The following is a 16909-nucleotide window of genomic DNA, read 5'->3' on the forward strand; positions in this document are numbered from 1 at the left end:
ACTGTCTTCTCTCACTGCCTGCCACTGACTCAGAGATTCAGACTTTAGAGTAGTAAGTGTGGTATAGTAGTTAACAGCACATTTTCACCTGTTTTGTTGAGTGAAAAGTGTAGGCTGTGCTTAAGAAGATTGGTCAGAACGCAGGAAAAAAAAAAAAAAGAAAACCCTGAAAGTTGGTAACTAAAGAAATAGTAATCCAGTTTAAGATAGAAACAAGAACATTGGCACAGAAGAAATTACCAAAGACATAATTGAAGAAAACTCTCCTAAGCTTTAAAAAAGCCATGTGTATGTTGAAAAGTCTGGGTTCCAGGAAAAATCAACAAAAGATACCCACAAAAAGACACATTCTGATAACATTTTTGTATTAAAAGGAAAAGATTCCAGAAGCATTCAGACCAAAAAATACCATTGCCCATATGATAACAAAAAGCGAACTGCATCATCCCACTCATTTATGAAACACTAAAGATGAAAAGGTAATGGAGTGATATCTCCAGTTTGAAGGAGAAGAAAATGTCAGTAACTACCTAGGAATTTTATGCCCACCCATAGTTATGTCACTGCTACAAAAATTATTACTAACAAAAATATTTTCATCTACAAAAAGCCAGAGTTATTTTGGAAAACATAAGATCTTCCTACCCCCTATACCCATTTTTTATTGCATCTTTGGAGATTATATGGAATCTCTTTATATTGTCTTCAACCTGGAATCTGTGAACATTTTTTTATTAAGTGCATTAATATTAGCATATGAAATAGTATCTCAGTGATGGTAAAAATAGTTAAGAAAGAATTGTAAGAGAAAAGTGGTAGGTGGTGAGATTTAACATGATCATTAAAAAAACATTTTCTAGTATTTTCAAAATATTCTACTAAATGCATGAATTACTTATTTTTTCTTTGAATCTCTAAAAAATAATAGAAGTTTTTTTATCTAATAAAACTATTTTATAAGCCAATAAAGGTAAAATCAATACAGTTTAGTACTTGCCCAACAGTTGAAATGACTAGAAGTACACAAAGTCTTAACAGTTATTGTCTTCATCTTTTTATATAGTTTGCCAACTTTATGTTATAAGCTTCACGTTGCTTTATAATGGAAAAATATAGCTTATTCAAAAATACTTAGTTTCATTAATGAATGGCCGTATTAAGTGCAAATGTTTCTGCCTCTGAAAGATAGATGAACCTTTTTTTCCCTAAGCCCAGATCTTACCTAAATCATACCCTGTGTTTTTAATGGTATTGACCCACTTGAGGTGTATGTTTTCTTTCCAGAAGTTTTCATTTATCAACATGTTGAAACACAGAAGAGTCCAACATTTATTCCAGCATCAGTATGTATTGAGTGGCTACCCTACACTAGCTGCTGAGAGTACAGGGGGTAAGTGAGGCATAGTCTCTGTTCTTATGTAGTTGAAAATTTAACATTTGAAAACTGTTGAAAATGCTATTGAGGGCTTGGTGGGTGGAATACACAGTAGACATATCCAGCCTGGATGGGAACAAGCGGAACAAGAAAGGCTGTCAGAGGAAATACAGTGTCAGAGTTAGACAGTAGAGGGGTGACCAGTTGTCCCATGGACTTGAAATAGCCTATTCAAAGGTCTGGAGATGAGCTATGTTTGGGGAACCAGAACTAGATAAACACACTGGTAACAAAGAGTTTGATGCTAGGGAGTGATGAGTGATAGAGGCTGGAATGTGTAGCTGGGTCATGAAAGGCCTTATACACCAAGTTAAGAAATTCAAGTTTTGTCCTATGGGTAATGGGAAGCCATTAGAGGGTAAATTAGTTTCCTAGAGTTACTGTGACAAATTACCACACACTTGATGGCTGGAAAAAACAAATTTATTCTGTCACAGTTTTGGATGCTAGAAGTCCAAAATCAAGGTGGCAGGCAGGGTTGGTTCCTCTGGAATCTCCGAGGGAGTATCTGTTCCACGGCTCTCTCCCAGCCCCTGGTGGTGCTTGGCAACCCTTGGCATTCCTCAGCTGGTGGCTTCATAACTCCAGTCTCTGCCCCTGTCTTCATATGGTTTTTTTTCTCACTGTATCTTTTTCTTTTCAGTGTCTTTTAGGGACACTTATTCATTGAATTTAGGGCCCACTCTAATCCAGGATAATTTTCTCTCAAGACCCTACCTTAATTACATTGCAAAGACCTTTATTTTTAATAAGGTCACATTCTGAGATTCAGAATGGAGGTCTTTTTGGGGGGCCACAGTTCAACCCACTGCAGAGGGTTTTAGGAGGGCAGCTGAACAAATCAGACTTACATTTCAGAAGGATTGCTCTGGCTACTGTGTGGAGAAGAGGTTTGAGGATAGGGCTGGGCCCCTGGAGATCAGTAGGAATCTGAGTAAAGGATGCTAGAGGCTTTGGAGTTAAGAAAGTGGAGGTGAACTTAGGATACTCTGAAGATGGTTGGTTGTGAAGGTGGAAAGAGAGGGCTATGGTTGAAGAGAGCATATGGTGGTGAGGAGGGGCTTTTAAAGGACGGAACATACGTAGTGCATTTTTAATATGGGTGGTAATGATATTGTATCTACTAAGGGAAGTATTTGAAAATACAGGAATCAAGGTGGGGAGGTAGAGATAATTGTTTTGATGAAAGGGAGGGAAATGGGGTCTGGAGCACAGCCTGTGCACAAAGCAGTACATCCATCTCATATCTGACTGCCCCTGGGTATCTTAAAAGCTCCATGAATTTGATAATGGTGATGTTGAGGAAGACGGTTACTCCTGTTTGAGAACTCCCTAAGTGCCAGGTGCCACACTGGTTATTTTCCATGTGTTGCCTCATTTAATCTTTAATGTAGCTGTATTTTTTATCTCTTTTTATTGCTTAGGAAACTGAAGAGCAGAGAGGTTAAATAATTTGCCCAAGGCCACACAGATAATAAGAGGTAGAGTGTGATTTCCTTCCAGGCAGTGTGACTGCTGAACTCATGCCAGTAAACACGGTTACCTGTCCCGCTTCTGAAGGGAGACGGAATAATCGACGTGTGCATACTTTTTTCCCATGATATATGTTGGCTTTGATAAGCAGGCGCTATTATCATTTTGCAGATTACAAAGCTATTATCTTGCCTGCTATTTTTTGTTTTGTTTGTTCTTTCACTGGCTTGCTACTAGATGGATTCAGTGAGGCAGTACCATTTATTTTCTTTATCTTTTCACAGGATTGGGGCTGGTTTGAGTCATCCTTTCTCTGTTTGTCTGGATGGTAGGAAGAGGTGACTATTATCCCTTCGTATTAGTGATCCACATATTGAACCTGCCCAAGGACTAAAGCTGCTCTTAGGAGATTCATTTTCATAAGTATTTGCATAGACCCAACTGCCTTGAATAACTCTTACTGAGACCCGCTCTGAGACTGATTCCTTTATACAACTTGATTTCTGAATTTCTTTCTTTCTTTTTTTGTTTTATTGAAGTATAGTCAATTTACAATGTTGTATTAATTTCTGGTGTATAGCATAGTGATTCATTTATACATACATTATATTCATATTTCTTTTCATATTATTTTTCATTATAGGCCATTACAAGGGAATGGATATAGTTCCCTGTGCTATGCAATGGGACCTTACTGTTTATCTATTTGATATACAGTAGTTAGTATCTACAAATCCTGAACTCCCAATTATCCCTTCCCACCCCCTTTCCCCCTAATTACCATAAATTTGTTTTCTATATTTGTAAGTTTCTGTTTTGTAAATAAGTTCATTTGTGTCTTTGTTTTTAGATGCCACATATAAGTAATATCATATGGTATTTATCTTTCTCTTTCTGACTTACTTCACTTAGTATGATGATCTCCAGGTCCATCCATGTTGCTTCAAGTGGCATTATTTTATTCATTTTTATGGCTGAGGAGTATTCCATTGTATAGGCATTTAGGTTGTTTCCATGTCTTGGCTAGTGTATATAGTGCTGCTGTGAACATTGGAGTGCATGTATCTTTTTGAATTAGAGTTTCCTCTGGATATATGCCCAGGAGTAGGATTGCTGGATTTCTTAACTGAGTGTTGTCTTGGCTCAGATGTCATTTCCTTAAAGGAATTGTCCCTCAACCCAGAACTAGCTCTGACCTCTCTGTTATGTGTACCTACAGTTGAACTCTATGATTGGGACTCTTTAAGGCATACTGGGTAGCACTTAACCAGAGTCATTTGAAGCCCCCCCCCCTTTTTTTTTAATGAGGAAGAAGTAGAGAAAGATGGAATTTCATCTTCTAGAATTCTAAAATATTAGCTGTCAAAATAGAATTCTAATTTATTATACACTTGGCATGGATTAGGAATTTTCTTGTCACTACTGATCATCATCATCATCATATTGCATAGTTGAGTTTGCAAAACTGTATCCAGGAAAACGACTTTCCTTCATTTGCTAATGTTGATAGATGTTTATGTCTGAAAGTTCATCCCGAGTGATTATTTTTTAAGCTTTAGGCAGCTGTATTTTTAAAAGACTTGCTTTGATAATACTGGTTAACCATTTCCAGCTGAACCTATCTGACTAATATCTCTCTAACACCTTGCATGCTTGAAGTTGAATACTAGGGGCTGAGGATAGGGGCAAGGGAAGTTACATCCAGACAGAAGAAATCACACGTGCAAAGAGCTGGAGGTCTGTCCTTTAGGAACTAGCCCAGCAGGGTGTACCTAGCAATAGTCCTCTTCCTTTCCCCTGTACACAGTTCTGGGGATGCCACCAAGCCAGGACTTGTAGAGTATCTGCCACTCAAAATAATAAGTGTAAAGATTCCAAATAACTTTGATCAGTTGTTAGAACTGAAAGTTGGTTCACTTGGTAATGTTTTTTCCTTTGTGTTTTCTTGCCAGTCCCTCCTGAAGCCATCAGCTTCTTGTCTGCAGTCGGGGTCCTTATTGTCCTTCTGGTTGTCCTCTTCCTCTTCATCAATAAGAAGCTGTGTTTGGAAACCCCAGGAGGCCTTTCATGCCTGGAGCAACGAGGGAAAAGAAAGCACTCTAAAGACAAGACCCGGATTCCTGAAGGGCTGGATAAGCAGTGCACTACACAGTCTCCCGAGCTTGGCATCTTGCTGTTGTCCTGGTCAGGAAGGGGGTGACACCGTTTCCAGGTTGGGCCCCATTAAGAAATCACACCTGAGCTGCTTAGCAGCCACTGTGGTGGATGTAATGAATGGACATAACTGAAGAATGCATTAGCTTTAGGAAAGTCATGCTTTCTTTAGGGTCCGAAGAGCAGATGGGAAAAGGCTGACCACTGCTTCCTGTCTTCTTAGCTTCTTAGCTTCTTAGATGTCTGTGTCGAGTTTCTTTCTGACTAATGCTTAAAGAAAAAAACGGATTTTGATTGACAAGAGCCTTGATGTGTTTAGTCTCACATATTGAAACAGAGTTGGCATTTCCCTTCAGTTAGCTGTTTCTGAGATTTTTCAGGGCTCGGGGCCACTCCCCACCTCATATGGCAACAGTCACTTTTCCAAAGGGAGGTTTTTACTCTTTAAGTTCACTGACTCTCGTACATCGTTTACTAACTTCCTTCAATTTGATGGGGGAAAATAACACATTGAAAGAAAAATTGGCTTCTTGCTCTTAAAGGACGTATTCTATTTTCAATTGCGGAAGTATAGAACTTTGTGGTACAGGATGTTATCACAGGGTGATGATTACCATCACATGGAAGATGGACATTTAAAGGCAGTGCTCTTTTCTCACAGGTAACAACTTTGCTTTTTTAAAATCAGTCTGATTCTCACCCTCTTCTCCCATGTCCCATGTGGGGCATGACAGAACTGGTGGAGGGACAGTCTTACATTACTTTTTGAGCTGAGGCAAGACCTTGAGAAGAACACCCCTGAGCCATTCCACCTCCTGGGCATAGTCTAGGTGAGCCAGCCAGAACCACAAGGAATATTTGGTTTATTCGTATGGCACCATATGTAGCCATGATTTAACTTTTTTGCTTTGATATAAGAAAAGGTATATTTTGGAAATACATGTGTATTAATTATCTATTGCTTTTACAAATTACCCCAAAACTTAAGTGCTTAAAAATGACAAATATTTATCTCACAGTTTCCAAATTCATGAATATGGGATTAGCTTAGTTGGGTGGTTATAGCTCAGGGTTTTTCATGAGGCTGCAATTCAGATGTCAGCTGTGGTCATCTGAAGGCTTGACTGGGGCTGACAGACTCACTTCCATGAGGGCAGAAAGTTTTAGTTCCTATGTGAACCCTCCACAGAGGTGCTTGAGTGTATTTATGGCTTGGCAGCTGGCTTCCCCCAGAGCAAGTGAGCCAAGAGAAGAGAGCGAGAGGAAGCCACAGTTGCTTTTATGACCTGGTCTGGGGAAGTCACACACTGTCACTTCTGCCACTTTCTGGTCATTTACTCAGTACAGCCTATGCTCAAGGAAAGGGGAATTAGGCTTCATTTTTTGAAGGGAACAGTATCAGAGTGTCAGAGTATGTGGATGTATAGGAAAGAATAATGGAAGGGATGTGTGTAAACTGCAGAGCTGGCGGTGGATCTGGCATTGCTTCTGTGGCAGGGGCCTTATTTTTTGAACTCCATTTGGGACATCTGGCTCATGTTCTGAAAACAGAGTGGAATATTTAAAATAGAATTTGTTATGTGAAATCTGGGACTTACAAATGGTTTAGCCACTCGTGTCTTAGCTGGGACATAGGTGAGCAGGGCGAATAGACTTATGCTTGGTCATGGGGTGATAAGGAGGTGGGGTTCATAGTGACTCTACTTTTATCCTTTCAGCAGCTGACTGTCACTAGTTGTGTGATGGAGGGAAATTACGGAGCCATTCTGAATGTGTTTCCTTATCTGTATATTGGGGTTATCAAAACATCCCTTGTAGGGTTGATCTAGATTAAATGACTAATTTTGTAAAGATGCCAGCATGGCACCTATGGTAAAAGTCCTCATAGAACTTCAGCCGTAGCTGTGTATTATTAACAAAATCCTAGTCACCATAATGGCTTCTAGGAATGACATCACACACGAACACATTGTATTCATTACTTAAATTGGGAGATTAAAGCTGGTGATTTCTCCTTTTTAAGCTATAATGGTTACAAAGAGCTAAGGTTAGAGCCATTTAAGATATTTTCTCTTGTCTTGTTTGACATGTTATCGGAGTAATTTGGAGACAATTATGAATTATACTTGCAAATAAATTGAGGTTTGAAGAGAATGTTGAAACAATAACAATAAAGCAGGAACCAGAAGCTGTTAGCTCCAGAAACGCTGAAATGCGTGTCTCCAACTCAGAGTGGGGTCACGAGAAGGGAGCTTTAAGAATAGTTTAATCAGGAGAATCTACAAATTACAATGTCGAAGAAGCCAACACCTTCATTTTGACATTTCTCCTTTCAAGGTTTAATTATCATTGATCGAGAGTCTTTGAAAATTGTGCTTCTATCCGAGATTTTATCTAACTTTTGATGTTTGCCTTAATTATCCTCCTCAGAGCACTGATTTCTCGGTGAAGATGGGATGTTCTTCACTTATTTTGACAAATGTAGAGAAGGCAGGCAGGCAGGCAGGCAGCCTGGTGTGGTGGAGAAAAGTGCAGTGCAGGCAGCCGGAGCTGGGTTTTGCCACTAATTGGCTCTGATATTTTGGGAAGCTCACCTCACCTCTCTGGGTCTCAAGTCCTCATTTGCGAATTGATGAGTCTGGATGGGATTTCTGCCAGTTGCTGTTGTGCCATCCTAGTTGGTCCTTAGGGTTACTATAGCAATTTCTTCTCCAGGTCTCAGTCTATGAATGGAAAAGTTCTCACAAAAATGATTTAAAAAGCACCTAGACCATCCTACTCTTAGATTGAACCCATTTTAAATCATCATTTTTATAGATCAAAAAACTGTCTGAACATCAGCGTCCCAATCATTATAATCTAATATATGTGAGGCTCTGAAGAACAGAATAGTTCTTTTCATTTGGGTGGTAATATCAGAGAGGCAGGAGTGACAATTTATTTTTCTGAACCGGCTGTGCAGAATAACTTATCTCACAAAAATACCTTGCCTTTTAGGCTATATATTTTTTCAAAGTTCAAAAAATTTACATATATCATGTTATTTGGCTTTAAGTAAGGGGAGAAAGGAACAAAAACTATTTCTTCCCAATAATACAAACAATAGTAATAATTAGGTAATGATAATTGGTTGCTATCATTTATTGAGCATTTACTATTGCCATATACCTGCTAGGTGTGTTACATGGATTTATTTGATTTCTTTATGCAAATTTCTTGTGGTGTTTGTTGGTAGTGATTGCTTTGGGAGAAGGGTGCATATGGCTTGCGATAAGGAAGCCATTGTTCAGCTTTGAGATTAAAAAAATGAATAAAAATAGAAACCCCATGGTGAGATAATGGTTTTAAAAGAAGCTTAGCTTTAAAGAGAGAGAGAAGAATTCTATTTTTCTGCTTTTTTTCCCCTCAAAAATCTTGCTTTCTGTATCAAAGGCCACATTTAGAAGTAGGAGCACAGAGCTTCATTTTCAGAGACAGTGTAGAAAGGACAGAGGATATGACACAATGGTGGTCCCTCCCAGGCAGAGAGGGAAGAAGGAAGGCTTTCTACCACTGGAGAGGGCAGCCCATGGCCTGGAAGGATGACAGGGAAAGAGATCTTGAGGCCTGGAGAGTCGCCTGGACCCTGAGAAGGGGGCGGATGTGGGGCAGGGTCACAGTGGTTGTGATGCAGAGATCAGAGCCCAGCATGGCCTGAGGAGAAGGCAGAAAGCAGAGTACTGTATGCATCCCACTCGGAAGGGTGGCAGGAGACTGCCCCACACCTGTCGCGTGTGGGCCTAGCGTGGCAGCAGGGGTAGCGCGTACTGGTGGGAATCGGGGGAGAGAGAACTGGAAAAGACACCTCCTGCAGTTCCTCAGGCCAGCAGTTCATGTCACACAGGGGTTTAGAAGTTCCTGCACGGCCCCGTGGGGAGAAGAAGCAGAGGAGTAAGAGCCACTGTGCTCCTGCCAGGAGTTGTTGCACCTTGGGGTGGGGTGGGCCTGTATCGGAGGCTGGAGAGTAAACCACGTGAGGCCTGAGGGAACCAGGGCTGGCTCATGGGCATGCAGGCTGTGCAGCTGCACAAGCCCCATGCCTGGAAGGGATCCTGCTCTTAGTTCAGTGCTCTGCTGGTGCCTTCTTGAAATTCTGAATGATTTTCGAACCAAGGGCCCTCTATTTTCTTTTTGCCCTGGGTCTTCAAATTATGCACTTGTCTTGCCTGGAAGATCACCGGGAGGTACTGCAGGTGTGGACACTTCCTGGGGGATGCTGTGGGGGCAGAGTCTGATTCGTCTGGAGGTCAGGGGAGCCAGCAGGGAGGAAGAGCCATAGTGGTAAAGAAGCTCACATCTGTGCCCCATGCTCCCTGGTGAGCAGGAGAATGGGGTGGGCGTGGAAATCCTCCAGACTGAGGATTTGTCCCAAATGAAACTGACTGAATGACTTTGAAGGGGCAAGTTGAAGTTTAGTTTCTCAACACTGTGCATGGTGGTGGCAGGGTTGGGAGGTGATGGAGAGAGACAAGAGCATGGTGGCAGCTCTTGTATCTTTAGGAAAAGCTGGTGCTCAGCAAGTGCTCAGCAGTAAGGCCGTGCCAGGTGGAGCTCGGGAGTAAGGTGGTTAAAATGTGACAATTTCTTACTATCTGGTATGTTAAAAGGCCCAGCTGCTGGGTTCCTCCTCAGGACCACCCCCACCTCTTCACTTAGAACTGCATGGTGGCTTCTGGTCCAACAGGGGCTCCAGCCTGCCCCAGTTCCCTCTACTTGGGCTATGATGACTGCTGTGGTCAGGTATTTTTTATTTCAGTTCTGCTTTTAGATCAGAATATGTTCAAGGACAGCTTTCCCATTACACAATTCACTAAGGGGGTACCATTATCAGCTCCATTTTATAGATAAGGCAACTAAGGCTTCGAGAGATGAAATTTTTTCCAAGCTCTTAAGTGGCAGAGCTGGGACTCATTTCCCAAACAGCCTGATGTCAGAAGCCAGGTCTTCACTGCACTATTTTTCTGCATAACTAATTGTCCTAACTCAAGCCACTGTTTCATGCTTTTGAACTTCTGGGGAGGGAGGATGTAGGGGAGAAGGAGTGTTCGGAGGATGGTTTGGTTTCCTGCGGCTGCCATACAAATCACCACAAACTTGGTGTCTTAAAACAACATAAACTGATTTTCTGCACAGTTCCAGAGACCAGAAGTCTGAAATCAAGGTGTTGGCAGATCCCTCTCTCCCCCAGCTTCGTGTGGCTGCCGATCATCCTTGGCATCCTTTGGCTTGTGGCTGCATCACTCCAATCCCTGCCTCCATCCTCACGTTGCTACGTTCTGTGTGTGTCTGTCGACTCCGTGCCCCTTGTCACTGGATTTAGGTCTCACCCTGATAATCCAGGAAGATCTTCTTATCTCAAGATCCTTAACTTCATCATGTCTGCAAATACCCTCCCAACATTCCCAGGTTCCAGGGATTAGGACATGGGCATATCTTTTGGGGGGCCACCATTCAGCCCATTATAGAGGGAGAGGAGGTGGAAACATCACTTGAGAGTTGTTATGAATTAAATATCTTTAGAAGGTTGAAATCTTCTACCCCCCCCACCATCCCCTCATTGTGCTTTTTTCGTTCTAAAATAGTGGGATGAATGGAGCCCCCCTTTACTTCTTGTGTCACCCTTCAGGAATGACTTTGAAGGGGCAAGTTGAAGTTTAGTTTCTTAACACCCATCTTGAAGGGTGGTACCTTCACTACATACTTCACTTCAAGTATGTACCCTACTTGTTAATAGTCTAAATTGAAAATTGTCTTCTCTTCTGATCTTAATTTGCATAGACATGCATTTCTCTAAGTATGTGTTATATCAGGTTGAACTCTACAAAGTTAACTGTCTTTGTAGGTGGGGTTGAGTTTTGTCGGTTCAAGATAATACACGAGATGAAAAACTGAGGAGCTGTGAGAGTTTGAACATCTGGACAAGCTTTGATATATTTCATTGTGGTGTCTAGTGACTTGTTTCGGTGACTTGATTAAGACACAAATAATGGCGAATACCCTTAATGAACCTGTCCAAGTATGACTGATTGAACCCTGTTTGATGGGTACAAATTCCAAAGAACCCAGCTGAGAAGTTACTGGTTTGAGAATATTCATTCGTTCATGCAGTATTATTTATTAGGAATTTATGTTACGCTGCACAGTGTGCTAAGTCCTGGAAATAAAGTGGTGAAAAAGAGAGATGTAGCTTCTACTCTGGTGGAAATTCCATTTTTTGGATAATGACAAAGAAACGAACAAAATGAAAAGTAAAGAGGCAAATAAAATAGTTATAGATTGTTATAAATGCTATAAGGGTAAAAATAAAGACTAATTGACAAGCTGGAGAGATTTACTTTAGTTGGTGTTGAACACATCTTGCGCATTGCTGGATAGAGAGAGAGAGAAAGATACACAAATGCAGTATACTTGTTCTGTTTTTCTGGAGAACTCTCACTAATACAACTCCCAATGGCTAGTACAGACTTTTAGTTGTCCTACCTGTCTATTTATGTGTGTGTGTGTATATACATATATATGTATATATTTATTTATATTTCTCTCTCTCATGTATGTATATGAGAGAGAGAAAAATGTAAGGAATTAGTTTAAGTCTTTTAGAAATTATCTTGTTATATTATGGAGACTGGCAAGTCCAAAATATGCAGGTCTGGCCTATAGGCTACATAACCAGGAGAAAGCTAATGCTGCAGTTGAAGTTTGAAGATCACTTGCTGGCAGAATTCCTTCTTGCTCAGGGGAGGTCAGTCTTTGTTAAGGTCTTCAACTGATTGGATTTGGCCCACCCACATTATGGAAGAAAATCTGCTTTATCCAAAGTCCCCTATTTTAAGTGTTAATCTCATCCATAAAAAGCACCCTCACAGAAATATCCAGAGTAACATTTGAGCAAATACCTGGGCACTGGGGAGCAACCAAATTGATACATAAAATTAGCCATCACAGGAGCTTACTTAACATCTGTGTGTTCTTGTTTCCTTCAGTGTGTTATGGTAGGGAGGCTGGGGAGAGATCGTCATTATCAAAAAAAAAAACAAACCAAAAAACCCCCTATTTTTATTATGGAAATTTTCAAACATACGGGAAAGTAGAGAGAAAATGATATAATGAACCCCATGTGCCCATCACCCAGCTTCACCAATTATTAACAAAGACAATTTATTTCTCAATTATACTCTATTGTCTCCATCTCCTTGTTTTCCTTGCTTGAGGGAATAGATCTGTCCCTTTAAATTTTCCATCTTTACTATTTTGTCTTGTGACTTAGATGATGGGTCATTGTCCCCCACTTAAGATTGTGACCCATTACATGAACATGTTCCACAGCTAGCTGATTGCTGGGGATGGGGGACAATCTGATGTAAGGCTGAGAAGATCTGAAAGTCCTTTGACAGCTCTGAGCACATTTACAGTGGGAATATGAGCAGTTCTGTTTCCTGAGCTATTTACATAAGGGTGCATAGTGAATTACCTTAGAAACAGATTCTTCTGGTGGCATTTGAGCTTCTTCTGTGATGCTAGGATATTAATAAAAAACAAATCTGAAGCTCTCAGTGAGTACGAATTGCTGTGGAAATGCTTAACATTTAAGTCTGAGAACTCCCTAAATCCACATCACTATTTCAAAAACTGCAGAGAATTTCCTTCATGATTTTTCACCTTACCGGTGACTCTATAACATATGGGTGTATCTATATCTATATAACTATACCTGAATATATAGATATATGTCCCAAGTCAGCGTTTGGCAGAAACTCTGAGCCTTTTTGTTTCTGGACAAGCCATAGCATAGAATTTCATGACTGAGTTTTGGTAGACCTCAGTAGACCTTGGTGGTCCATGTAGAAGCACCTGCTGGATGTTGACTGCTTGGTGGATTGAAATCCTTTCTCCACTCCTTCAGCCTGGGTCCCCACAATGATCTGAGGGGGCCTTCAACACACATCCTTTTGCTGGAGATAATGAAACTATTTCACCACCTTTATGGGCAGTTTTGAGGGATTTTGATGTATTGGAGATGAACATGTCACTTTCACTTATAGACGAGGAAATTGTATATTGGCATCATTAACAACATGTTCACTCTGTGATATCTTCCAGAAATACATTGTCTGGAGGATACCGTAGGTGGCGTGAGTTACAGTTCTCACAGGATGCTGGGTTTTTGTGCTTCTCTTGTCAGCAGTGCTCATTGTACTTTAAGAAGACACATGATTTAAATTAAAAAAAAAATCAGTTGATGAGTGCATAGCAGGGAAAAAGGATTATTGTTTGTGTAGAGTAGTTGGGAGCACAGGTCACTGTTTCTGCATTGAAGTGGGTGTCCGTGAGTATATGCTTAACTAGCTATTTGAGTAATTGGTTCTAAGCTAGTTATTGGAGTAACAGGTTTAAAAATGTCATCATTTTCCTTAATCTGCAAATTCAGGTAGAAAAAGGGCATGTCTATGGTTATACATTTCCATTAAAATATCTACATGTCTCTAAAACCTACTTAAAGGAGCCTATGCCTTATTCACAAACTCTCCCATAATCATTGCAAGCTTATATTATTCAGCCTTTATGACTGAGGTTTAATGACAAGGTGACAGGTACTATTTGAAACATGTGCATTTAGGAATCCCAAAAACATTTTGAATCTTATTTTCTTAGTTTCTCTACTCTAGATTTTCAAAACAGCTCTTACTACTTAGGAACAATTAACGTCAGTTTTATAGAATGAAATTGCTGTCTGCTTAAAAACTGCTTTTCTTTTTTGTTTTTCCCTAGTGAGCATTAACCATAGAGTGGTAATTTATAGTTGTCATTCCGCACAAGTGTGGGCCGCTTGATGAGAGAGAGGGTGATGGAGAAAACCTTACCTTTAGGGCTTTAACTCTTTGAATATTTCTTTTTAAGTTATCTTGAAGCAAAATAGAAATCATGGCATTTCTACGGCACATTGTAGAAAGTATGATGAAGCTGTCACTGTCTTACTTGGATACTTGAGCAGAATGCTTTTTGTTGCTGTTGTTGTTAAGTCGGTCTTTGATCTTCCTAAATTCCTCCCTCACTCTTCTGCCCCTAAAAAGTAATGCTTATTAAAGATGTACTGTGTAGCTCATCTTTCTTTGTTGAAACGGTGTCAGAGTCCTTTTCAATGTTTGTTTTTCCCATGGGTAGGCTTTGTAGTCAAAGACCTACCTGGGATTAGTTTTAAGAACATTTTAGGGTAAGAGTTCCATTGTGAATTTCCTCCCCCAAATCTGAAACTCACCCCAAACCTGTATTTTTTGTGAGACTCTGTTGAGAAATGGGACACCAGCGTGAAATGTCATTTTCCATATCAGTTAGAGGAATTTCCTTTCTTTCCATTTGCTGTTCTTTTGCAGGAATCATATTTATACTTTATGGTATGCTTTTTGGAATGAAATGTTGGTATTTTGCTACTGGAAAGCAGGATCCATTTATGGGTGATGGTAGTAAATCCTAGTGGAACTGAACTGTGCTAACAGAAGACTGCAAAGGTATTTGTTATTCCTCAGCAAGCAGGCTTTCACATCTTTTAGTGAGAAATTGGAAGGATTAAAAAAGAAAGAGAAGAAAAAAGGAAAAGACAGGCATTGTTGGCTTAAAATAGAAATATAACTAGCATTTTGGTTTGACTGAATAGATGCAGTCTGTATAACTATATATAATGCTATAAAATAGGTCGCATATGCACGGAGAGTTAATTAAAAATGTTTGAATCTACTATCATGCTTTGAAAACAGTGCTCCCAGTTCTTATCTGAAATTCCCTGCCACTGGAAAGGGAAATGTAAAAGGAATGTTTTCCAATGTTCTGTGCTTGGGGCCACTTTGCATTGGTAGACCTGAGAGTCATCATGTACCACTCACCTAACCTACTTGTTTGCAGCCACAAAGATCCCATTAAGGCTGTTGCTTTTGATGGGGATCCCAGGGGGATCTGATTATTAATGTTTGCCAGACACAGAAGTATTGACATTGTTGTGTTATTAGTGTTACTATTCTAAGAGCCCAGTCATCAAGGACCCCAGGAGACCTAATGAAGGAGATAAAATGTGTAGCAATCGTCATTTTAGTAATGAACAGTTTTACTACCTGCTTAGTTTGTAGCTTGTATAAACAAATGAAAGGAAAACAAGGAAAAATATTGAACATTCGTTAACATTGATTTAGGTTGAGAGTTTCAACTTCAGAGTACTGACGTGTTCATTCATAGACAGAAGGGGGCCAGTGGAAATAAGAATGTGAGGCCAGGTTCTAGGACCTGGCAGAAACGTGTGCAATGGATTAATAATTTGTGCCAGGATGGTTTTCTGGTTATAAATGAAAATCTCATTAGATGAAAAATTGCCGTTTCCCTCATCACCATTGTGGGAACCAGATTAAAACTTGTGTAAGTGTTGATTGCAGGGTGTCTTTCAGAGACAGACTAACCTCACTAATCTGTGCTGTTTATGGAAGTTGACAGTAGGGGAGAAGGGGCCCTTTTAAGATTCTGAGAAAGATAGGAACATCATATCCAGGGCAAAGCCAACATTTGCATCATCCAGTATTTTGCAGATAGTTATAACATTTGTAAAAACCATTCCTAGATCTGACAGGATTAAGCAAACCTAATTTGCAGAGGCCAGCAAAATTCAGTTAATTCAGTAAATATTTCTTGAATGCCTTCTATATGTTTGATATGGTTGCTTGAGTCTTGAATTTGTGATGTCTGTATCAAATGTATGTTTGAGGCGACAAGAATTTCATGTGTCTTGGATGCGAACAGTAGCACAAAGTCTAAAGGAGGGTAGCTAAGGGGAGGTCCCCAAGATCCTGATTCATAATGTTATCTGAAGGGAATAGTGACAACTTTCCAAGTGCACTTCTATCATTTTGCAGATGGGGAAATGGAAGTCTACGGAATTAAACATCTTTCTCAATATCATAGCTAGTTGCAGAAGTGGAACTGGCCGATGGTGCCTCGTATCTATTTGATTGTTATTTTCACTGTCTCTCACAATCTTTTTCTTTATTGTATGATTCCATTTATATGGAATGCCCAGAAAAGGCAAATTATAAACACAGAAAGTAGATTAGTGGTTTCCTGGGGCTGGAGTTGGGAATGGAGACTAATTGTGTAAGGTCATAAGGGGTCTTATAGAGGTAATGAAAGTGTTCTCACACTGGGCTATAATGATGGTTGCATGACTTGATAATTTACTAAAAATACTGAACCTTTTATGATTAGAATGTATGGTATGCTTAGAAAAGGTGAATTTTATGACCTGTTAATCATACCTTAATAAAACTTTGCTGTTCAACAGGTGTCAATGGACATTATACATGAGCATTAATTACCTGGGACCTGATTAGAGAAGAAAAACCTTAGGGCCTTCTCCCAGCCTCTTAATGGGGGGAAAAAAAGCAGCATTGTAAGGTAAATTGTCCCCTGAAATATTCTGATGATGATGATGCTGATGACGATCTCGTTTAGCCAGTTCACTTTTATCATTTTACTTTAATAGAAAATATAGAAGTAAGCTTTACCCTAGCTTCCTGTCAAAGCTCTTATAAATGTCAAGTTATGATGTCTGAATTAATATAATTTAACTATATTCTCATTCCAGTGGAGAATACTGGATATTTTTTCTTGACATGTAAAAGATCACATATTGTTATGAACATAGGTACTTACACAGATTTTAATTTGGGAAAAGGTATTCATTCAGGTTTTAATTGAAAATTTAGTTCTTAAAATATTAAATCTTTAAAAATGGTCAATACAAAACACTGTGACAATGTGCAAAATGCCTTA

General features: G+C 39.8%; 1 protein-coding gene across 1 annotated transcript in view; it reads left to right on the forward strand.

Moving 5' to 3' along the window:
• SYT16 (synaptotagmin 16) overlaps window positions 1-16909 on the forward strand; it is a 224177-nt gene that overhangs the window by 112446 nt on the left and 94822 nt on the right. The window contains 2 exon segments of the mRNA XM_032482148.1: window positions 1285-1390; window positions 4861-5040. Coding sequence (XP_032338039.1) covers window positions 1303-1390; window positions 4861-5040 — 268 coding nt within the window. The 5' untranslated portion in view covers window positions 1285-1302.

Source organism: Camelus ferus, chromosome 6, assembly GCF_009834535.1.
Source record: "Camelus ferus isolate YT-003-E chromosome 6, BCGSAC_Cfer_1.0, whole genome shotgun sequence".
NCBI classification, from domain to species: Eukaryota; Metazoa; Chordata; class Mammalia; order Artiodactyla; family Camelidae; genus Camelus; species Camelus ferus.